This window comes from Lepus europaeus, chromosome 3, assembly GCF_033115175.1.
Source record: "Lepus europaeus isolate LE1 chromosome 3, mLepTim1.pri, whole genome shotgun sequence".
Classification (NCBI taxonomy): Eukaryota; Metazoa; Chordata; class Mammalia; order Lagomorpha; family Leporidae; genus Lepus; species Lepus europaeus.
The window spans coordinates 71,085,058-71,108,182 of NC_084829.1; the positions used below are offsets into that span (position 1 = coordinate 71,085,058).

Consider the following 23,125-nt stretch of genomic DNA (forward strand, 5'->3'; position numbering starts at 1 on the left):
GGCCCAAGTACTTGGGCCATGTTCTGCTGCTTTCTCAGGCATATTAACAGGGACTTGGATTGGAAGTGGAGCAACTAGGACTCAAACTGGTGCCCATATGGGATGCTTGCATCGAAAACAGTGGCTTAACCACTGCACCACAGTGCCAGATCTCTCCTTTCTGTTTTCTAAGTAATATCTAATGTATATTCAAACACCATGCGTCTTAACTTGTGAGTGGTAGTGTTACCCAATTACAAAAGTGATCTGATAAATTAATACCAGATTAGAATGAAGTGTCCAAGAAAAGGAAAACCATTTCTCAAAATAAGTTTGCAAATTAAATTTTCCATTTTGCAGAACCCTTCTTTTAAGACTTTAAAGTAAAATGTGAGACTGTGAAAGAAATACACCTGCATTTCTACTTTGCAACCTTCCTCCACCAACTGGGCTGGCTGTCTACTTGAATAATTAGAAAATCCTGCAAGATCATACACTTTCATGTGAAAATAATCGTGTAACAAAGTCTAAAGCAAGCTGTGATGCTGCTAGTTTTCATAAAGCTTTGAGGACTGAGATGAGAAATCCACTGGGTTATTACAGGCTAGTCAAGCTGATGCTTACAGTTTATCCTTTGCACGTGTGGAAGAAGAAAAAGCAGAAGATAGGGTAACATCCACATGGACTACTGCTTTTTAAAAGTCTGTTAAAGGCACATACATTACCCCCTTCAGAGGTGTCATTTTGATGTTGCCATCTTGTATCCTGTCATACTGCTCCAAATTTGGCTCCCACCTAAAAGACTGACCAGCAATGTCACAGACTTCCACCAGGCTTTATCTGGTCTGTTTGTGTTTGGGACACAATGGTGGCTGTAGCTCCTAAGTGAATAGTGTCCTATGGGGCTTCTGTAGCATACTCCATTATTCCATCCCCCGTAACCAAATGCACTCTTGAAAACCAAAGCATTGGATTGTACTTTCTGACATTATTTAGGGAATCATCTACTAACTCTTTAATATGATCAATTCCTATGGCTTACTGAAAGCTTTGCGCATATGGTTGGATGTAGTACTTCCGCTTCTAGAGCCTTCATATCATTGATCAAATAGAAGTTCTCGTGACTATATGTGATTGTGTGGAACACTGATTGTTGCTTGGAAATCTGTTGATGGTAGACACTTCATATAAAAGTTACAGTTTCTGTAGTGAGAGTACTCTGTAGACAATATCACTTCAAATACTTTGCCTTTATCCCATTTTTGTGGGGATTGTAGATTAACTCCAGGTGACTAGTCCTGCTGGATTTCCAGGCCATTGCTAAGCACAACCAGAGCAGGTACAGAACCACCTTTCAGCATAGCAGTTGTGCTCAACAGTTTCCCCAGGATTGTGACTACCTCCCACTTGGGCATCACTCTGTTCACATCCTGGCTGTAGCTGCCACTTCCACTGCCATCGTCACTACTTCCACTACTTGAAAGTTTTTTTTTTTTCTAAAGGACATATAAAAACTATACATATTCATGAGGTACCACATGATGTTTAATTATATGCATACCTGTAATGCCCAATCAGAGTAAACATATCTCCTCAAACACTTAACATTTCTTTATGGTAAAAACATTCAAAATCCTATCTTCTGTTTTTTTTTTTAAGTAGAAAAATATACAGTATACTACCATTATATATAGTTATCCAGTGGCCAATAGAGTCCCAGAACTTCTCACTCCTGCCTAGCTATAACCTAGTGCCTATCAATTAACCTTTCCTCACTCTCTCCCTCCCCAACCTCTGATAACCACCATTATACTCTAAATGCTATGAGATTACCTGTGTTTTACACTCTATATATGACTGAGATCACATAATACTGTCTTTCTGTGCTTAACTTATTTCACTTAACATTACTATTTATTCAGTTCTATCTGTGCTATCAAGGTTGTCAATATTTCATCTTTTTTACAGCTCAAAAGCATATAATTGTGTATATGTACCTCATTTTCTTTATCCATGCACCAGTGGATGGACACTTAGATAGTCTACATTTCTTGGCCTTTTGTGGATAATGCTGCAGTAAACATGGGAGTACGGATGTCTTGTTGACAGACCGATTTCATTTCCTTTGGATATATACCTAGTAGTAGGACTGCTGGGTTATATGGTAGTTCTATTTTGACTTTTTGGAAGAAACTCCATATGTTTTCATCACAATGGCTGTACAACTTTACATTTCCACTTAGTGTGCAAAGATTCCCTTATAAAGTCTTTGTCATAGTCACTACGTCTACAAACTGTGCCACAATGGGTCTGTGGTAAGACATGCTGAAGTTGACATAAGGGTCTAGAAATTTAGAATTCCTCAGTTCAGGTGAATAGTTTCTATGATTTTTTCAGAGAAGACATTCTATACAAAACAGCTACTCAGCATAGTGGATTAGCACTTGTTTCTGGGGCAGATTCAAGCCCTGTCAAATATGACTTTGGATAATATATTTAATCCTTCAGTTTGGATAATAATAGGATCTTCCTCAGAAGGTTTTTTTTCATCTTATTTTCACCTTTATTTTTAACTCTTAGGAGAGCTTTATATATTTTTTTTAAATTTTATTTAAGTTATACAAGTTTCATGTATTTTGTAGATACAGATTTAGGAACATAGTGATCCTTCCCACCCTACCCTCCCTCCACCTAAGCGTCAGCCTTTCTTCCTCCTCCCTCCCTTTCCCATTCCCACTCTTAATTTTTACAAAGATCTATCAGTTTACTAAATGACAGTAAAGTTAACCCTACACTAAGTAAAAGAGTTCAACAAAAAGTATGAAGAAAAAAAAAACATTGTTCTCAACAGAAGAGACAAGGGCTGTAAACAATCATTGAGTCTCAAAATGTCTGTTTTACTCCAATACGTTACATTTTAGGTACTTTATTAGTTACCTCAGATCATGGAAAATATATTGTATCTGTCTTTTTGGGCCTGGCTTATTTCACTAAACATAATGGTTTCCAGTTGTGTTCATGTTGTTAGAAATCACAGGATTTCTTTCTTTCTTTCTTTCTTTTTTTTTTTTTTACAGCTGAGTAGTACTCCATAGTGAATGTATACCATAATTTCTCTATCCAATAAACAGTTGATGGACATCTGGGTTGATTCTGTATCTTAGCTTTTGTGAATTGAGCTGCATTGAATGTGGGGGGTACAGATAACTCTTTCATAAACTGATTTCTTTTAGTTTGGGTAAATTCCTAGGAGTGGGAGGGCTGGATCTTATGGTAGGTCTGTATTCAGACTTCTGAGGTATCTTCATACTGTCTTCCACAATGGCTATACCAGTTTACATTCGCACTACCAGGGATATGATCCCATATGGGCAGATAATTTTTGCTCTTCAGTGTGTTAATGTGATGTATCACATTTATTGATTTGTAAATGTTGAACCATCTCTGCATCCCAGGGATAACTCCTTCTTGGTCTGGGTGATTGATCTTTCTGATGTGTTGTTAGATTTGATTATCTAATATTTTATTGAGGATTTTTGTGTCTGTGTTCATCAGGGATATTGAGCATAGAGGTTCTATCTTTTTCTGGGTTAGGAATTTAAGTGATGCAGACTTTATAGAAGGAGTTTGGGAAGATTCCCTCTCTTTTAATTGTTTTGAATACTTGAGAACAGTTGGAATGAGTTCTTTTTTTAGGTATCTGGTAGAATACAGCAGTGAAGCCATCCGATTCTAGTTTGTTTGTTTGTTTTTTAGAGGGAGGCTTCAATCTCTGTCTTGGTTATTGGTCTGTTTAGGTTTTCTGTGTCTTCATGACTCCATTTTGGTAGATTGTATGTTTCCAGGAATCTATCCATTTCTTCTAGGTTTCCCAATTTTTTTTGGCATTCCTATTGTAGACTGCTCTTTTTAGTAATTTCTTATGATTCTTTTTATTTCTATGGTGTCTTTTGTTACATTTCATTCTTCATCTATGATTTTATTGATTTCAGTCTTCTCCCTTATTTTTTTGTTTTGGTTATTTGTACCAGAGTTGCATCAGTTTTTTTTTATTTTTTCAAAAAACCAGCTCTTCATTTCACTGATGCTTTGTAATTTTTTTGGTTTCAATTTTATTTTTCTCTAATTTTAATTATTTCTTTACTCATAGTAATATGGGATTTGGTTTGTTGTTTTTCTAGGTCGTTAAGATGCATTGATAGCTCATTTATTTGGTACTTTTCCAATTTCTTCATGTAGGCACCAATTGCTAAAACCTTCCTATTAACACTGCTTTTGCTGTATCCTGTAAGTTTTTTTTTTTTTTTTGACAGGCAGAGTGGACAGTGAGAGAGAGAGACAGAGAGAAAGGTCTTCCTTTTGCCGTTGGTTCACCCTCCAATGCCGCCGCGGTAGCGCGCTGCGGCCGGCGCACCGCGCTGTTCCGATGGCAGGAGCCAGGTGCTTATCCTGGTCTCCCATGGGGTGCAGAGCCCAAACACTTGGGCTATCCTCCACTGCACTCCCTGGCCACAGCAGAGAGCTGGCCTGGAAGAGGGGCAACCGGGACAGGATCGGTGCCCCGACCGGGACTAGAACCCGGTGTGCCGGCGCCGCAAGGCGGAGGATTAGCCTGTTGAGCCACGGCGCCGGCCCTGTAAGTTTTTTTTTTGTTGTAGATTTATTTATTTACTTGAAAGTCAAAGTTACACAGAGAAGGAGAGGCAGAGAGAGAGAGAGAGAGAGATCTTCCATAAGCTGGTTCACTCTCCAATTGGCCGCAACAGTTGGAGCTGCGCTGATCTGAAGCCAGGAGCCAGGAACTTCTTCCTGGTCTCCCACGTGGGTTCAGGGGCCCAAGGACTTGGGCCATCTTCTACTGCTTTCCCAGGTGCATCAGCAGGGAGCTGGATCAGAAGTGGAGCAACCGGGTCTCGAACCGGCATCCATATGGGATGCCGGCACTGCAGGCGGCAGCTTTACCCTCTATGCCACAGTGCCGACCCCATCCCATAAGTTTTGATGTGAGGTATTGTTGTTTTCATTCATTTCCAGAAGTTTTTTGATTTCTCGTTTGATTTCTTCTATGACCCACTGTAGAAAGAGCACGCTGTTCAGTGACCATGTGTTTGCATATGTTCTAGAGATTCTTGACATGTTGATTTCCAGCCTGTGGTCAGACTAGATGCATGATATGATTTCAGTTTTTTTGAGTTTGCTGAGACTTGCTTTATGGCCTAGCATATTGTCTATCATAGAGAAATTTCCAGGCACTGATGAGAAGAATGTGTATTCTGCAACTGTGGGGTGAAAAGTTCTGTAGATATCCATTAGGTCCATTTGGTCTATAGTGTCGATTAACTCTGTTGTTTCTTTGCTGATTTTCTGTCTGGTTGATCTGTCCATTGATGAATGTGGGGTATTGAAGTCTCCCATTACTACTATATTGGGGTCTGCGTCTCCTTTAGATCCATTAACATTTCTTTCACAGTCATTGTGTGCAGAGATTTGGCTCTGCCCTGCCTTGCTGTCCAGTCAGCAGGGAGGCAGATATTCCCTGAGCCAGCTCTGCCTGGGCAGCTTGAGCCCTGGAGCCTATGGTATGGGGGGAGGCAGGGAGTGCCTCACAATCCTATGTAGGTGCCCAGCCACCTGTCAGTCATCCCAGTATGGCTCAAAGTCAGTGGTGACTGCGGATTTTTCCCTCCAGTGGAATCTGTGGATCACACGCGTGTATAGCAGCCACTGGCTGAATGTTGCTCTCTGCCCTCCACTGCCTCAGTACTGCCAAGAAGATGGCATTCTGTCCCAGCTGGTTGCTGTGGGAGCACGCAGTCTTCTGCAGCTGCCACCTGAGCCCAAAATGGCTCCTGTCCTTTCTGAGCCAGGCAGCCGACAACATTCTGGGGAGGACTGGGTGAGATAAACGTGCCCCTTTTACTTCCTTCCACTGGGTCTGCAGGTAACCATTAGTAACTGCGGTCCCCTGGGCTCTAGGCTGGGCTCACGCCATGCTCTCCCTCCTGCTGCATAGCCAGGGATTGCTGCAGTCTGGTCTCACCTCTGTCTCCAGGCTACTGCCTCCTCCAGCTCATGACTGCTGCAGTCGTGTGTTTTGTCTGTGTTCGTGCCTTCCACACTGGTCCACAGTGTCACTCTTCCTTTTATAGAATTTCCAGTGCTTTTTTTTTTTTTTTACTATTTATCCCTAGCCTATTGCAATACATCTATTCCCTAATCAGCCATATTGGAATCTCCTCATTTTCATCTTTTTTTTTTTTTACTTTCAAAGAGTTACAGAGAGAGGTAGAGACAGAGATAGAGAGAGAGAGGTCTTCCATTCGCTGGTTCACTCCTCAAATGGCTGCAATGGCCAGAGCTGGGTTGATCTGAAGCCAGGAGCCAGGAGCTTCTTCTGGGTCTCCTGCGTAGGAAGGTGCAGGGGCCCAAGGACTTGGACCATCCTCCGCTGCTTTCCCAGGTGCATTAACAGGGAGTGGGATCCAAAGTGGAGGAGCCGGTACTCGAACCAGCACCCATATGGATGCCAGGGTTACAGGCTGGGGCTTTAACTCTCTATGCCACAGTGCCAGCCCTCATTTTCATCTTTAACTTTTCTGTTTCCATAGCCATTCCGTGAAATGTTTTGTCTGATTTAACTAGGAAGTAATCACTTAACAGATTTGAATAAGAATCAAGAAATGGCATTTACCTAACTGTACAAAAACTATAGACACAACAGGCCAGAGGTTTTGTCTTCATATCTGCACATAGTTCTCTATAAGTAGATGAATAAGGACCATGTTAATTGTGTTTTTTTTTTCCAACAGGCTGAAGGAATAGAAAAATCGTATTCGCAATCCATCTTAATGGACTTGACTGACCCAAAACTACGAAGTACCACAAGAACTTGGAGTTTCTCATTTCCTCCCGACACAGTCAGTGGCAGTGAAAGGGTTCAGATCAATGTAGTTGGTAAGAATAGAATATAGCCTCATCCTACTGGTTTATTTGTAGTATATATGAGAGGGTCTCCACAATATTCATGGCCATATCTTTCCATTCCATCTCCACCAACTTTTTGAAGCCCTCTCTTCCCCATATTGTTCTTTTCTTTAGAGTCACATTTTCTTATTTAGTCCTATTAAAAAGAGATTGCAAAAGTGTTTATTTGGTCCCAACTGCTGATTACAATAGAAAAGCTAGTAAATTATTTGTGCTAGGCCAGTTCTTCTCAAAATTCAATGTGCCTATGAATCATTTGCGGTCTTGTTTAAAAACAAGGTTCATTTTAATAAGTTTGGGTGGGGCGTGGGATTCTGCACATCTAACAAGCTGTCAAGTGGTAGTGATACTTCTGGTTTGCAGGCCGCTCCAGTGACTGGAGGGTGTCTGTGTTCTGTATTTCTTAGCACAGAGCTTCAGGCTTCTGTGGCTTTATGACCACTGGTGGATATCAGAATCTTCTATGGAGCTTTGTTTGACAAGTATCTGGACTCTGCTCCAAACCTACTAAGTCAGATTCTCTTAGGCTATGGTTAAGGATATATGAGGGGACTAGCAAAATAGAATTAAAAGATTTGTTTTGGTACAAAAGGCTTTTTGAAATCCATGCATTGTTTTTTCCATGATACTTATTTCCATGAACTTTTTGAAGATACTTTCTATATCTTGAGAAGGTTCTATGAGTGATTTTGATAACCATGGGTTGGGAGATCTACTGCTTAGAGCCGTTCTCTGTGAAAGATGTTAGTAACCTTTACAACACAAACCTGCCCACTGACTTTAGTCACCTCTCCTAGTTACATTTTGAATTCAACCTATCTTTTATACAAATGAAGTATGAGTGAGGGTCTCCAGAGAAACAACTGCAGATTAGGTATATGTTTATGAAGAATTTACTCATCCAGTTATGAAGGCTGAGAAGTCTCACGATCTGCATTTACAAGCTGGACATCCTGGAATGCCAGTGACATAATTCAGGCTGAATTCAGAAGCCTAAGAACCAGATGATGCTAATCCCACTCCAAGAGAAGGGGGTGAAGTGAAATGTGAGGCAGGAAAAGAAGGGTGACTTTCTCTTTCCTCCACCTTTTTTCCTATTCCGATGTCAATGGGTTGGATGATGTCCACACACATTTTTTTTTTTTTTTTTTGGCAATCTGCTTAACTCAGAGTACTGATTCAGATGCTAGCCTGCACTGTATCTTGGCCTCCTATTTGGGTGGCAGAAATGCAAGCACTTGGACTATCATCCAGTGGTTCGCAGGTAAATTAGCAGGAAGCTGGATCAGAAGGGCAGAGCAGTCAGGACTCAAACTGGCACTCCAATTTAGGATGCAAGAGAATAAAATCTGCAGTGTTGGCATGCTGGAGGATGCAGTAATTCATACATACGCACATGCTATCCACCCAAAAGGAGGAATCCTTTAATTTTCAGTGTATACTGCCACTCCTTACACAGGAATGAGTCTTATATATGGTCATATAAATACTCTGAGGTCTTTTGTGCATGATGTAAATAATGGATTTTCAAGTTTTATTTTTCTATGGCATTTAAAAAAAACCTATTTGGTCACCATGAATATATGCATATTAGCTTGTTTCTTTTAACTTTATGAGTATACATTTATGTTCACTTTGAATGTTAAAAGTATAACTTACAGTGACAATAATATAATTTCTGCTTATTCCTCCTCTGTGTTAACACCTGAAGTTTAAAAAATGCTGGCTTGGCTGTGGCAAATTCATATGAAAGACGTCTACCTCTATTTATTTTTTTGTACTCAATTTTTTAGGATCATATTTTCACTAGGTATTTGGACTTTGCTGTATTGCCAATTTTCAAAAGAAATTACATAGAAGGTTAGTCTTAACTCTTTCTTAAGGTTACAGCTGAACAACAGTGAGGTCAAAATTAGAACTTAGCATCCATATTTCTGGAGTTTTACTTGTTTCCTTGAGTCATGCTGTTAGAAGCTGAGCAGAAGAGTCTTTGAAGCACTTATTTTGTTCACTTTTAGATTACTAATTTTGAAGAATAATGCTAATTCTTTTTGATCTTGAGATTTGTTGAAATAGTTATATTTGTTTTTATTTTATTTTTTATTTTTATTTATTTATTTTTTATTTTTTGACAGGCAGAGTGGACAGTGAGAGAGAGACAGAGAGAAAGGTCTTCCTTTTGCCGTTGGTTCACCCTCCAATGGCCGCCGCGGTAGGCGCGCTGCGGCCGGCACACCACGCTGATCCGATGGCAGGAGCCAGGTGCTTCTCCTGGTCTCCCATGGGGTGCAGGGCCCAAGGACTCGGGCCATCCTCCACTGCACTCCCTGGCCACAGCAGAGAGCTGGCCTGGTAGAGGGGCAACCGGGACAGGATCGGTGCCCTGACCGGGACTAGAACCTGGTGTGCCGGCACCGCAAGGCAGAGGATTAGCCTAGTGAGCCGCGGCGCCAGCCGAAATAGTTATATTTGTTTATTCTACTTTGTTGATGCTAAATAGAACACATTGAGAAACACAGCAATCCCTGCTATTTTAAGAATAGCATTTCTCAAATATTAGTAGTGCATTAAAGAATACAGTCTGTGGATGTAAAGAATATTAAAATGAAACATTTTTCCTATATAAGAATGATGATCTTTTAAAGGTCAATTTTTAAAAAAATTTATTTATTTTTGCCTAATTTATACCACATCCTTTTTAACTGAGCAGAAAATCTCTTACTTTGTCATGAAATCTACAAATTTAGTATCACTACATTATTTTTTTTTAAATCAGTCTTACTAAAAGCTTGATGTTCAGTGTTGGCTCTGTTCCAAGGTGTGGACTGATCATATTGCTCCAGTGTCAGGCGCCTTCTGTGTTCCGTGGACGTCTCTGCCATCAGCAGGTAACAGTTCCTCTTTACCTAATGAGCTGAATGTCTTGTGCTTTCAGGAGACATTCTTGGTCCATCCATCAGTGGCTTAGCCTCACTGATTCAGATGCCTTCTGGCTGTGGTGAACAGAACATGATAAATTTTGCTCCAAATATTTATGTTTTGGATTATCTAATGAAAAAGAGACAACTGACAGATAATTTAAGAGAAAAAGCCCTTGCCTTCATGAGACAAGGTAAGATTTCAAAAGTATACTTTTATTTAAGAAAAAGTTTAGTGTGTTTTTTTTTTTAAAATAATTTTCTATGCAATGTCCAATTTATTTTTTTTAACTTTTATTTAATGAATATAAATTTCCAGTGTACAGCTTATGGATTACAATGGCTTCCCCCTCCCATAACTTCCCTCCCACCCGCAACCCTCCCCTCTCCCACTCCCTCTCCCCTTCCCTTTGCATCAAGATTCATTTTCAATTCTCTTTATATACAGAAGATCGATTTAGTATAAAGATTTCAACAGTTTGCACCCACATAGAAACACAAAGTGAAACATACTGTTGGAGTAATAGTTATAGCATTAAATCACAATGGACAGCACATTAAGGACAGAGATCCCACATGAGGAGCAAGTGCACAGTGGCTCCTGTTGTTGACCCAACAAATTGACACTCTAGTTTATGGCGCCAGTAACCACCCTAGGCTGTCGTCATGAGTTGCCAAGGCTATGGAAGCCTTCCAAGTTTGCCGACTCTGATCATATTTAGACAAGGTCATAAAAGACAGAGTGAGGATAGTAACCAATGATCCTAAGAGTGGCATTTACCAGGTTTGAACAATTATACAGCATTAAGTGGGGAAGAGGACCATCAGTACACACAGGTTGGGAGTAGAGCCATTGGTGGTAGAGTAGAGGTTATGATTACAAAGGAATGAGGCCCCAGTGTGCTAGACAGGGTCTAGAACAAAGGACAGAGTCATTATTAGAGGAGCTAAGAAAGGTGCTGTCTAAGCTACAATTAAGTTTTCTGATTGAGAGGCAAATAGAACCTGATAGAGGGGGCTTGATAATAATCTGGAGGGCTTTAGGCCTTGTAAGTTAAGAGGCCCAGACCTACCTATCTCTTCATATGGGGTATATCCTAAGGGAGGTGTGAACCTCCTAGGGGAAGGCACTCTGTTGACTTTCATTACTTGGCTGGCCTGGGAGGAGAGCTGGCCAGGTAAAGGCAGGGGGCATCTCTAACAAGAAATTTACAGTTCTGCCTGCAATGTTGCTGACCCTACTTGGCCATCCCCTCAGCTGCAGTGGTCACTTTGGAAGTTGGGCTGAGTGAAGGGCTTTTCAGCTTAGAGCCAATAAGATCTGTGGCTCTGACCTGGGCATCCTTCGACTCCAGGGCAGGTCCATTTCCAGTGATCCAACTCTTGGCAGAGCTGCCAGGGCTCTTCACAAGCTACTTCTGCTGAAGCCCAGGCTTACCACATTGAAAGCCACTGCAGTGGACTGGCCTGTTGGGTCTCCTTGAGGGCAGATCACTGTACAGATCAGCCATTAATAGGCCTGCCACCCATTGCTTCTGATGCCTAGCTTTCTTTTCCTCCTGGTTTGTGTTCAAGCAGACCAGAGGATGCAAGTCAAGGGAGTGCCCAAGTCCCATCTCTAATCTTCGGTGGCCTGAACTACAAGTCTATAGTCACAGACATGTTCCGTTGTAGTTTTTATAAGGTAGACAATGCCCATGAGGAAAATTATATTCTCACTTTAAAACTTTCTTTCCCTTTGGTCTGAAAGGGAGGTTTTTTCTACTTACTGTTTACTTCGCTGATGGCGAAGTGAATCTAGCTATGAGATTATTATTTAAGCTCTTATTTTGGCTATGCTATTACAGAAAAATGTTAGCCATCTCTTTTATAAGGTCTAAAGATTAAATTGTGCATCCTACAGATTCCTTCATAATAGAATTAGTTTCCTACCTTGAAGAGAATAGAGAAATGAAAGAACAAGTTGGGCTTAGAATAGAGAAATGAGGGAGCAAGTCCTAGATCGCTTGCTGACAATAGCAATATCACATGAATACTTAGCAAACCGTTTCAACCATTAGATACCAACTTAAGAAAACATTTACCAGAAGGTCCAATGCCTTCTAAGAATCATGTATTTGAAAACACCTCTTAAATATCTAACATGGTGTAGTTTGTTTAACCAGTAAACTTAAGCACAACCATATAAAATGATTTTAGTTTCTTTCTACCAACAAGTTTAAAACATATGATACAGAGATTCAGGTCCCACAAATTAAAATGTATCTTTGATTGATTTTAGCAGCTTAAATTTATGGACAATCTTATCTATAAGCCATTTAAAATAAAACTCTTAATAAAATTTCCCCATGTGGACATACAATATGTACACACATATAACATAGCATAGTAGACCAATATAGCAATTTTAATAATAGCTTTTAAAATCTTTAACTCTTTTTGTAGATTGCCAATTGATTTGAATTGCTTTTTCTTTTTAGTAACCTCAGTTAACCATACTTTCTCTCAGTTGGTACTGTTAATACATTATTGGCTTCATCTGTTTACAGAGCCATCCCAAAGTACTGAATACAATAGAAGTGGCTGGAAAAAGTCCATAGGAACCTATAGGAGGACAGCTAAACACAGAACCAACAACGCTTTAGTTTTATGAGCAGCAAATCATATAAAACAGTGGATGACAAAAGACTTTAAGTCGCCATGTTTAAAATTATAAACTCATCAACCAACAAGAGACACTTGCTTACTTCACAGTATTTTTGAAAGCACCTGTAGGATTTTACAATCATTTAACCCTTTAGGCCTTTGGGGCTTTCTCATTAAGATAACTATCATGTCTAGTAACACAAGATCATTAGACTTTTTGATTCTCAAACACTTGTATTAATAGCATTTTCCATTATAGAAACTTAAAGTTTGGTACCACATCACATCTTGACATTACTTCTAATCTAATCCAAATAGACTGATTAGTTGGTGTCTCTATAAGATGAGAGACATAGGTCCTTCGATTTTTTCAGTTGGGCCCAAACTGGACAAACCAAAGTCCAGGATTTACTGGAAATTTTAGAGACCAGATTGTTTGAAACTTTGATTTTTTGAATGCCTGTCAAGAATGCCAAGAAGGCTCAAAATCCAAAATATCTGGTTGAAATAAGATTCCTTAAAATCATGACATAACATAGACCAAATTTGATCATTGTTACAAGGTGATTCTTCAAATCTTTGAAAATAAGCACATATTTAAATAACCCATAGCTCTTAATAAAAATGCAGCTGTTTTTGAACAATTAGAATTTAACAGACATCAAGAGAACATAATAGATTACTTTAACACATTGCTTTAACAGAGCATCAGAGTTTAATTCTATGTCAAAGAGAAATTGAGCTTCCTGTGATCTTTTGCTGTGAGGTTTCCTTCCTTTACCTTCTTTCATATTGGTGACCATGTTTCTGTGTTTCTGTGTGTAACACATCTTTAAGCATCTTTTGCAGGGCAAGATGAGTGGCAACAAATTCTTTCAGTTTCTGTTTGCTATGAAAAGTCTTAATTTCACCTTCATTCACAAATGAGAGCTTTGCAGGATATAATATTCTGGGCTGGCAGTTTTTCTCTCTTAGTACCTGGGCTATGTCTCGCCATTCCCTTCTAGCTTGTAGGGTTTCTGATGAGAAGTATGCTGTGAGTCTAATTGGAGATCCTCTAAGAGTAATCTGACGTTTCTCTCTTGCACATTTTAGGATCTTTTCTTTATGTTTCACTGTGGTGAGTTTGATTACAACGTGTCGTGGTGAGGATCTCTTTTGGTCATGTTTATTAGGGGTTCTATAAGCTTCCTGTACTAAGATGCCTCTGTCCTTCTCCAAACCTGGGAAATTTTCTGCTAGTATCTCACTGAAAATGCCTTCTAATCCTTTCTCCCTCTCCATGCCTTCAGGAACTCCTAGAACCCGAATGTTGGGTTTTTTAATAGTATCCTGTAGATTCCCGACAATATTTTTTAGATTTCTAATTTCTTCTTCTTTTCTTTGGTTTGCCTGTTTCCTTTCCTGTTCTCTGTCTTCTAAGTCTGATATTCTCTCTTCTGCTTCACCCATTCTGTTTTTAAGGCTCTCTAATGCATTTGTCATTTGATCTATTGAATTCTTCATTTCATTATGATTTCTCGTCACTATCACAGTTTCTTGTTCTACTAGTTGTTTCATTTCATTTGATTCCTCCTTAATATTTCATTTTCGTGCGAGAGATTTTCTATCTTGTCCATTAAGGATTTCTGTAGTTCAAGAATTTGTTTTTGAGAACTTCTTAATGTTCTTATCACTTTTTTGAGATCCGCTTCTTGCATTTCTTCGATCTCATCATCTTCATAATCTTGAATTGGGGTGTCTTTTTCATTTGGGGGCGTCATAGTGTCTTCCTTGTTCTTGTTACCTCGGTTTTTGCGTTTGTTGTTTGGCATGTTGGAGATATTTGGTTTCTTCACTGTGGTGTTTTTTCTTGTTACACTATGGCTCTATATTAAGTGGACTGTCTGCTTTCGGTGGAGCCTTAGAGGCTTGAGATGAGTGTGGCCTGAGAGCTGTGTTTGGTTCCTCAGGGTTGAGAGTGTGTCAAAGATGACACTCCCAGGTTAGGTGTGGTAAATCTCTCTCTCTCTTTTTCTTTTTTGATTCAAAAGGGAAGTTATTCCGCACAGCTGAATTTAATTGGAGGTAGTTAGGCAAATGATATACCCACAGGAGCCAGAGATTGGAAGCTCTTTCCCAAGGACCACACAGGGAATCTCTGCTGCCCTCAGTGTGGGCTCCAATTCTCCTGCAGTCTCCCACTGGGTTGCCAAGTTAGATGCTAATCTCCTGTTATTTCACCCCTCCCCCCAGAGTCAGGTTTTTCTGCTAGGCTCAGGGCCGGTGCAGACCTGAGATCGCCCTGCTTATGACGTATGTCCAAAATGGCGCCTGCTCTTTGTCTTGCTAGCCTTTGAGGGGTGAGCGGAGAGAGAGAAACTCGTGTCCGTATCGGTCACTTTTTTTTTTCCTCTCTCTCTTCTAGTTAGCCTGCTGAACTTTTCTCCATGGAGTTTCAAGCCTCGTTCCCTCTAGTCTCCTCTTTCCACTTGCCCGCTGGTGTCTTGGGCTATTGAGGTTCGGCTCACCTCGCGTTCCAGCGCTGGTGTTTTGAGTCTGCCGCTGGTGTCCTGAACTTGGGCTCCCACGCTCTCCACGCAGGTCCACTGTGAATCACTAGTTCCAGAAGAGTTTCCTCTGCTGTTTCATCCCCTACTCTTCCTTGACCCTGCAGTATCTCCACTTTTATTAACCTGTGTCTTGCCGAACTATCAATGTGCTCCCTTCCTATTCTGCCATCTTACCACTCTCTTTTTTTTTAGCCAGCGTTTACTTTAGACTATTTCAAAGTAGATGGATTTTGTCTTTTTGTCTTTGGTATGTGGTGGAGGGACATGCTGGTGTTGAAATTTTCAGGGAGGTGCGAACAATGGGAAGCTGGTACCATTCTTCCTTCAGCCAACTATTTGCTTATGCTCCTATGATGCTTTTTAACAATGGCTTACAGAGTCAGTTTCTAGAAGGATCTGAAATGTAAAACTCTTTAAAAATCTGAATCAATTAGCATTCATTTATTCGTTACACATTGCTGGAGGATCTCTTTAGTGCTAGGATCAGTTCTAGTGGTGAGGAACCAGGGGACGTCAGAGCCTTTCCTCTTAAGTAATTCACTGTCTGGCGGAGGAGCCAGAATCGTGTGGCAGGGAACTGCTGGTACATTTAAAATGCCAAGCAGATGGGGATTAGGAGAGCAATGATTGTATGACAGTGATGAGTGTCTTCTGACTCCGTGGGAGGTGGAAATTGTTCATAGGCACCAGATGTGTAGCATTGGCTGCTGGCTCATAACAATGGCTCACATGAGTTGTGTGCTTGCTACGTGGCTGGTAATGTTCTGAGCACTTTACGTGTCACATCTCACTTAATGCTGACCATGATTATCAGCTTGGTCCTGTTTTTAATGATGAGGGAGCTGAGGCACAGAAAAATTAACTAACTTGCTCAGGATCATATAGCATGTAAGTGGCAGAGCTGGGATCTGGTTTTGATGTCTGACCCCAAGTCCAAGCTCTCCACATCCACACCTGGGAGAAAATGAAAGAATTATTAGACTTTTTTTTCTTTTTTTAAATAATGTACCTTTGATTTCCCAAAATACTCCAAAAGCCAGTTCAGAGTTACAGTCTGAGTTTTGCATTTCCTTATTAGTAGACCCTTAGCAAGTGCTCTCTGTGGCTGAGTTTTTCTCTCTGTATGATTTGTATGATATGTGCTGTTCATCAAATTTATGGGGATTCAGATTGGATATAAAATGATTAGAAAATGCTTATTCAGTATAACCTAAGAAAAATATAGTTAAACATTACTCAATTCCTAAGTTTTTTTTTTTTTTAATGATTAGTGAGTTAAGTGAAAAGTAGAGGCAGGCTCTTAGCTGTTTTGTTAACTTTTCCATAGAAGGATTAAAAGCTTGGTAACACCCCTTTTTAAAGTGAGTCTTTCTTCCAGATTTTCTCATTGTATAGAGACCTGTTTAATTCTGAACCAAGTTCTATGTACTATTAGTAAGAGCGGTTAGCATTGTTTAAAAGCTTTCCATATGTTTCATTTAACCCTCACAAAAACCCTAGAAGGTAAGATTGCCGTTATTGTTTGCATTTTATAGATGAGGAAATGGAGGCACAGGAAGACTAAGTAATTTACCCGTGGTTATCACAGGTTTTCAGGCCCTGAAATCCATGTTCTTCCTCAGAACACTATGGGGGTGGTTCTAGTTGGCAATGTTCTTGGGCTGTTAGATGCAACAACAGGTGTAGAGGACCAGGGTTTGGACCAGGATGCTTACCAACATGCAAAAAGTCTTAATGGGGCTTCTGGCAAAATCACAGGGAGAAACATGGAGTCTTGTTGGATTAGAATTAGAATTAGAATTAGAATTAGAATTAGGATTAGAATTAGAATTAGTCTGTGGATTAGAATCTGCAGAGTTAGACAGTGTGAGTGGTAAGCTGGAGACAGTGTCCAGAGACTAGGGTGGGGTAGGGTGGGGTGGCACAGTCAAAGGACGAGTGGGAGTCAGGGGTAATATCAGGGCCATTGTAGGGCATGGAAGGACGTTCCAAGGGAGACCAGGATCTGGAATCAGGGCTAAGGGGACCTGCTCTTGAATTAGGACTAGGCAGCCACTTTGGTTGTTCCTCAAATCCAGCAGGTGGTTGGGGCCTCCTGGAGATTCTCAACAATCTAGCAGTTGGTATTTTCCATATAGAGTTGCCCATTTAAAATGATCACTGTTTATACATATGTTTGTGGATTGGCCATATTTTTAATGTGTATATACACAAGAACTACTTTTCTCAATTTCTGTTATAATTAAGTTTAGGAAGTGATACCAGGTGCTCTCAGTGTTGTAGCCTGTGCTAGGCTAAAAACAAATGAAGGGACAGCATTATGGCACTTTTGCAATACTGGCATCCCATATGGATGCTGGTTCTAGTTCTGGCTGCTCCACTTTAGGTCCAGGTACCTGCTAAGGTGCCTGGGAAAGCAGTACAAGATGGCCCAAGTGCTTGGGGCTCTGTACTCATGTTGGGGGGGTCCTAGAAGCTTTGATCTGGCTCAGTCCTAGACGTTTTGGCAATTTGAGGAGTGAACCAGGCGATGGAAAATACCTCTCTCTCTCTCCCTCCCTCCCTTTCCCACCCCTGTAACTCTGCCTTTTAAATAAATAAAATCTTTAAAAAAAATGAGGGGGGCTTGCACTGTGTCATAGCAGGTAAAGTCATTGCCTGTAGTGCTAGCCACCCATATGGGTGCTGGTTTGAGTCCTGGCTGCTCCACTTCCGATCTAGCTCTCTGCTATGGTCTGGGAAAGCAGTAGAAGATGGCCCAAGCCCTTGGGCCCATGCACCCACGTGGGAGACCTGGAAAAGGCTCCTGGCTTCTGGCTTCAGAGCTGCCCAGCTCCAGCTGTTGAGGCTATTTGGGGAGTAAACCTGTGGGTGGAAGGACTCTCTCTCTCTCTCTGCCTTTGCCTTTCAAATAAATAAATAAATCTTAAAAAAAAAAAGGTCTTTACATGTGGGTATAATGCTTCTTGATCTTACCATAATTTAACTTCTCACCTTTTGAAAACAAGATTCTGATTTATATTTCAAATTTAGTTTGGTTTCAAGTAGAAGATACATAGAAATTATATCAGCATTTTATTTATTTATTTATTTTTTTGACAGGCAGAGTGGATAGTGAGAGAGAGAGAGACAGAGAGAAAGGTCTTCCTTTTACCGTTGGTTCACCCTCCAATGGCTGCCGTGGCCAGCACGCTGCGGCCAGTGTGCCGCGCTGATCCGAAGCCAGGAGCCAGGTGCTTCTCCTGGTCTCCCATGGGGTGCAGGGCCCAAGTACTTGGGCCATCCTCCACTGTACTCCCTGGCCACAGCAGAGAGCTGGCCTGGAAGAGGGGCAACCAGGATAGAATCCGGCGCCCCACCGGGACTAGAACCCAGTGTGCCAGCGCTGCAAGGCGGAGGATTAGCCTGTTGAGCCACGGCGCCGGCCAGTATATCAGCATTTTATAATTTAGTATATATTCTTTGCTATAGTTAGTAAGATAATTTGAAATATTTTAGAAAATACCACATAATTCCACATTTATATATGCTTTAGGAACTGCAGCTTTGGCTAATCAAAATTAATGCTTTAAAAGCACAGAATAAATAAGTCAAACCATTTGAGGAATGATAACTTATCTTTTAAACATCATTTAATCTTGGATCCTAGATTTTCTGCTCTGGGTCAGCAGAGGTCCTAAAACATGAATGCTCCAAATCCTCACTTCTGTTCTTTTTGGAAAGTAGTGCTAGTTCCTCAAGCCAGGCCTGGGCAGGTGGCTGTCAAATTTTAGCTTTTCGGGCTGGCGCCATGGCTCACTAGGCTAATCCTCCACCTGCGGCGCCAGCACCCTGGGTTCTAGTCCTGGTCGGGGCGCCAGATTCTTTCCTGGTTGCTGCTCTTCCAGTCCAACTCTCTGCTGTGGCCAGGGAGTGCAGTGGAGGATGGCCCAGGTCCTTGGGCCCTGCACCCCATGGGAGACCATGAGGAAGCACCTGGCTCCTGGCTTTGGATTGGTGCAGCGCGCCGGCTGTAGCAGCCATTTGAGGGGTGAACCAATGGAAGGAAGATGTTTCTCTCTGTTTCTCTCTCTCTCACTAACTCTGCCTGTCAAAAAAAAAAATGTAGCTTTTCAAAGCTGCCTGCGGGGGTTTACTAATTGCTTGGGAGCCCTCCTTACTTTGGTTGGTAATTAAAAGGTGTTGAGTGGCCTGAGAGCAAAAAAAAAAAAAAAAAAAAAGGCACTGATCTCTAAATGCTATATAATCTTGCAAACTTGAGAGTGAGCACTAACTGCTGTAAAGTCATTGAGTCTGGCCAGAGGTACAGCCCTACTTTGCAGGCAGTGCTTAGGAACTTGGACTCTTACCTTGGCTACTTTTCTCTATCTCTTCTGCAAGACAATGGTAGGGGCTGGTGTTGTGGTGCAGTGGGTTAAGCTGTCAACTGAGACACTGGCATCCCATGTGAGCCCAGGTTTGAGCCCCAATTGCTGCTGCTGCTGCTCCTGTTTCTCCTGTTTCTCCTGTTTCTCCTCCTCCTCCTCTTCCTCCTTCCTCCTCCTCCTCCTCTTCTTTTTTGCCTTTATTCTTTATTTGAACAGATTATTTTTATAATGCATGAATGTAACAAGAAACTATTTCTAGTGATTTATGGATCCATTGTTCAGTTGTGGAAACACTCCTAAGTGCACTTTTGTGAATGTATTATCCTCAGGAGATTTACAGTACAGTGTCTCTTCAGGTCAGATACCCAATTTAAGCATTTTACCAGCTTTCCTCTTATTTGACTGTTGGAAAATAATTCAACAAACAATGAGTGGCTATCATGAAGTTACTAATCTTGACCCTGAATAGGGAAAATTATTCTGGATTAGTGTTCATAAGAGACAGATGGGAGGCAGGTGTTGTGGCTCAGGGGGTTAAGCCACTGCTTGGATGCTCATATCCCATAACGAAGTGTCATCTTGAGTCCCGGTGGCTCGGTCTCCTGGCCACTTCTCACCGGTGCATCCTGGAAGGCAGCAAATGATGGCCCAAGCACTTAGATTCCTGCCACCTATCTGAGATGGCTGCTTCTCTTCTGATCCAGCTTCCTGCACAGTGTGCATATGAAGGCAGTGGAAGATAGCCCAAATACTTGGAACCCTGCCACCTACAGGAGAGATCCAGATGGAGTTCCAGGCTCTTGGTTGGCCTGGCCCAGCTCCAATCATTGCAGCCACTTGGGGAGTGAGCCAGTGGATGGAAGATCCCCAACTCTACCTTTCAAATAAATAAATTAATTTTTCTGTTTTGTTTTAAAGATGGGCAAATCAAGTTCCTACTTGGTCAGGTTGTTTTGTGGATTAAATGAGATATTTAAGCACTTTAACACATACTAGGTGACCAGTAAATACATAACTATGGTAGAGTTGGTTGCCTCTACCTAGGAGTTAAGGTCTGAGTTCAGCAAGCAAATTCTGCTTTTTCTACTTCTACAAGCAAATGTGAAATTCTTCCACTTCTAGTCAAGCCCCCTTCCATTCAAGCAGCCTCGTTTTCCACTCAGCCTATGCCTTCAGCTTCCTGAGTGGCTGTCTGTTTCTTTGTTCCTACCCCTTCCGTACATTGGACATGTATTAGAAAAGGAATCTTCTGAAAATGTCAAGATCATGTCACTTCCTTTCCTTAGAATCCCCCAGTGGGCTCCCAGCCTCTGCCTGCAAGGTTCTGAGTGACCCGATTTTGACCCCTCATCTTTTGCTCCATCTGAAGTCACTCTCTGGGCTTCCTTTTTGACTGTGTCTCCTAATGTGGAGATTGGATCTGAAAGATCTGAAGTGCTTTCGTGGTGTAGAGATTGTACACAATACAGGTTCTACCTGGCCTTGGCACATTCTGATTGGCAAGGAAAATGAGACCTCATGGTTCCAAGGTGTTAGCCTTTGAGCTGAGGAAGTGGTTGATGAAAGCACAATGGAGCCCCAAAGTGCATCATCTCCCACATTGAACTAAATGACGATTCAAAGGAGGGACTGAGGTTTGCTGGTATAAGACTTTGGTTATGAAATCGGTGTGTCATCTCAGAGACTGCTTTTCCTTTTGCCACCACTTTTGCCAAAATCCTTTAAATATACCGTAATTGTTTTTATTTTTGAAGAAATTAAGTGGCTTTGGAGTGAGTCATGGTTGTATTATTTAAATGTCGTTTACGAACAGCGCATTGTTTTACTTAAATCGTGCTTGGCCCAGGAACTCTGTAACCTAACCCATTGTTCTTTTGGTCAAAACAACAGCTACAAATTGAACGAAGTGTTTTGCTGTCAGAAAGAAAAGTTGAACCATAAAATGAAAACTGTTTTTGATCAAGACTGGGAATAAGGTTTAAACCACTTGTTTTCCTCAAATATTTAAATCATAGTGCCTGCAGTTCAATTTTTCAAGTGAGACTTAGACCAACTCTGGTTGAAAATATAGATTTCCTTTATGCAGTGGAAATAAGAACAAAGTGAGCTTCAGGATTCTGCATACTGGTCACCCGGCGTATGGCAGTCTTGAAAAATCTAGAAATCTGTAAGGTTTCCACCTTCCATTCCATGTCTTAGAAGGTAAGGAAGCTGACGGCGGTTGCCTTTCTCTTAGAACACAGAATATTTTTTATCAGGGTTTTTTTAATTTTTAAACTATTTATTATTTTCACCAGAGCAAGTGCTTTATATAGTCACATGGAGCTAATTTGACTTCTATTACTTACATATGATTTTGACACTTGAGGCACATCAAGTCAGATTGTACTCAGAATATTACTTTTCAGTGTGTTTCAGTGAACAATACTTTCACCTTTATTATGATAAATCCTGACAATTCTACACTCATTGTTATTTCAAAGAAAGCTCATGACCCAGGAGACAGTGTTCCCTTTTGCAGCTCTTTGTCAATGGAAGTGGTTCTGGGTCTTTGCCCTACAGCCTCTGGACTTCTGTACTTCAGTTTTCAGAATTCTGATTATGCTATTATTTTCCAAACTCAAGAGCTATTCATAAAACTTTTAAAGATGATTCTTTCATTTCTTCATTAACTTTTGGAGAAAGTAACGTTTTTGCCTTTCTCACCAGTCATGGTGAAAGTTTCCAACTTGGATGACTGCACTGGAACACTGAACTCTTGTTTTAACAACAGACGTTATACTTGGGTCAACAGGGTTCTTCTGTGTTTATGGAGAGGAAGCTAGGCTTGATATGCTGGGATGTCTGGAGGACAGACAGCTGAGGGTTCCACAGTGATGCCTGGCAGGTATACCATGGAGAAGCACACCTCAGAGGAGACTCCCACAGGGAGAGCTCTCATTCCCTCAATTTTTCCATGGAGCACAAATGGAGGTTTGGATTCTCAGTTTTATCAAAACTGGCCCAAGAGGTTCACTCCACAACTGGAGATTATATATGACTTTTCTTTTCCGCTGGGCTGGCTGCCTCTAGTGGAAGAATGGTGCTAGTTGTTGATGTTAATGGGGAATGTTGGAGGTCAGCCACCTGAGGGGTAATTTCCATAAGCACTGATCTCATCTCCATGATCTCATCTCTGACCCATTTCACAAACTCTCAGACTTGGAGCTGCAGATGTTGGTGTGATGTGGGGCTCAGAGGCACATGGTCCTCTCCTTGATATTGGTCCTCCTGTGGTGAAGGAAGACCCCGAACATTGCTTTTTAATTCTCCCTGCTCCTCTCCTCTCTTCCCTTTTCCTCCCCTCTCCTTGCCTTGCCTGGCTTCACCTCATCCCTCCCCTCCCCTCCCCTCCCCTCCCCTCCCCTCCCTTCCTCTCCCCTCCCCACTCTCTTCTCCTCTCCTCTGTAAGATTAAATGCACACTTAAACTTTGATTATTGGTGAATTTTGTTCTGAATTGAAAATGGAGAGAGAATGTCTTGAACTCTTCTGCTAATTTCCTCTGTGAATATTAAAAAAATTATTCTTCTCTGTGATCTCTGACAACCTCTGAAAAATGAAGATATTATATGCTGTATTTTTCAAGGTTATATGAAAACTAAAATATGATAACATGGACTGGGGCAGTTTAATAATTA

The 23,125-nt window shown here is 41.2% G+C and overlaps 1 protein-coding gene and 1 pseudogene across 4 annotated transcripts in view; one reads left to right on the top strand and one right to left on the bottom strand.

Annotated features, from left to right (window-relative positions):
• The window catches only part of CD109 (CD109 molecule), a 226,592-nt gene that overhangs the window by 173,027 nt on the left and 30,440 nt on the right, over positions 1-23,125 (top strand). For all 4 annotated transcript variants that reach the window (XM_062186366.1, XM_062186367.1, XM_062186365.1 and 1 more), the window contains 2 exons: positions 6,789-6,933; positions 9,899-10,075. In XM_062186366.1, coding sequence (XP_062042350.1) covers positions 6,789-6,933; positions 9,899-10,075 — 322 coding nt within the window. The remainder of the gene's footprint in view (positions 1-6,788; positions 6,934-9,898; positions 10,076-23,125) is intronic.
• Positions 675-1,433, bottom strand: LOC133756351 (protein-L-isoaspartate(D-aspartate) O-methyltransferase-like; annotated as a pseudogene).